The sequence below is a fragment of the Danio aesculapii genome, chromosome 10 (genome assembly GCF_903798145.1).
Source record: "Danio aesculapii chromosome 10, fDanAes4.1, whole genome shotgun sequence".
In the NCBI taxonomy this organism is placed as follows: Eukaryota; Metazoa; Chordata; class Actinopteri; order Cypriniformes; family Danionidae; genus Danio; species Danio aesculapii.
Genome location: NC_079444.1, coordinates 41,144,910 through 41,146,458, shown reverse-complemented (window position 1 = coordinate 41,146,458; position 1,549 = coordinate 41,144,910). Strand labels below are relative to the sequence as shown.

The 1,549-nt window shown below is 38.8% G+C and overlaps 1 protein-coding gene across 1 annotated transcript in view; it reads left to right on the top strand.

Moving 5' to 3' along the window:
• Positions 1-859, top strand: part of brf2 (BRF2 RNA polymerase III transcription initiation factor subunit) — a 10,760-nt gene extending 9,901 nt beyond the window's left edge. Inside the window, exon 5 of the mRNA XM_056466875.1 lies at positions 156-859. Coding sequence (XP_056322850.1) covers positions 156-719 — 564 coding nt within the window. The 3' untranslated portion in view covers positions 720-859. The remainder of the gene's footprint in view (positions 1-155) is intronic.
• The last annotated feature ends 690 nt before the right edge of the window (positions 860-1,549 follow it).

Here is a 1,549-nt window from a genome sequence, read left to right as displayed (position 1 = left end):
ACAAAAGGAACTAAGCTGACTGAATAGCACTGTTTAAATCACAGATTATCAGAAATCACAGATTTTTATTGTCTTTTATCGACAGTCATCATGTCAGCAGGAAATGATAACACAACTGTATCTTTATGGTGAACTGTTGCTCCATTCTCTATCAGGCCCGAATGAAATACTCCTTGATCAAGTTCTGCAAGATTGCCAAAGCACCAGAGCAGCTGTGGTGCAAAAGCAGAGAGACGATAAACAAACGGCTGAACGAGCTGCAGGAAGTACTATGTAAACTAGGTCGAGAGCTGCCCTGGGTCAGGCCTACAGACATCCAGATGAACACCGTAACCACGCTGGTGGAGGACATCCTGAAGCACCGCAAAGCCCTGCTTATGATGGCCGTAAAACACTATGAGAAACAACTGGAAGAGACTCAAACATCACAAAACTTAGAGTGTGAGCTGTCAGATTCAAAGAGATCTGATCAGATCCACTGTGAAAGTCCTCCTGATGAAGAAGACGAGGATTGTGAGCTTCCTCCTGATCATTGGGGTAAAAGGCACTTGTTTTTGCCACCCTGTGTGAGGAATCAGAAGAGGCAGAAGGTAAAAGAAGCGACTCTGGAGGTCACCGGAGATGAAGAGATTTCAGACGGTGAAATCGAGTCGTATATTCGATCTGAGGAAGAGATGAAATTGTTTGCGAAGGCTCGTAAGGAGATGTGTGAATACTAATCAGTGCTGATTTATTGCGACACTCAGGTTTTTGTTATGCTAATATATTTTTTGTTACTTGGAATAGTTCTGTTGTAAGTTTGAAGGGTTTTTTTTTTTTTGCAAAACGTTGTTGTTAATAAAATATTTTTGGTAATAAAGAGTTTCTGGCTGAATCTATGCATTCTCAATTATTTCTGAGGTACTGCTTAACAATTAGGTCCCATCAGAGAATGCATTAAGTAATGATTAACAATACACTACCTGACAAAAGTCTTGTCGCCTATCAAAGTTTTAGGAACAACAAATAACAAATCGACTTCTAGTTGATCATTTGGTATCAGAAGTGGCTTATATGAAAGGCAAAGGCCTCTAGATTACGCTTATTTGACTAAAATAAAATATGATCATGCCTTGATTTTTAATGAGTTAATTAGGACAGTAAGGTCTGACTTTGCTTAGACAAAAGTCTTGTCACTTAACAGAAATAATGTCCAGTATAGAATATGTGGTCATGCTGCAGTGGAAACAGAATGAATATTGTGTCTGACTCCATCATGAGCTTGGAGGACTGCATCCATACATCTCTCCAATGACTTAGTTCATCAAGATTCTTTGGATTCATCTTCATGTTAGAGGATAATTCCAAGCATATTGATTTCACTATATTTTTCTCCTGTTTAGTTACTGTTCATTTAAAATTATTTTGTGTTCACAGTATAAATGTATAAAGAGTCTGTAAAGCAACAGTGGTTTCACCTCTTCTCCCCTTTGGGGTTAACATCAACATGGTATAGTCCAAGCGGCCATTCCTGTTGCACTATTGTTTGAGCGGTCTTTTCCTTTAACTA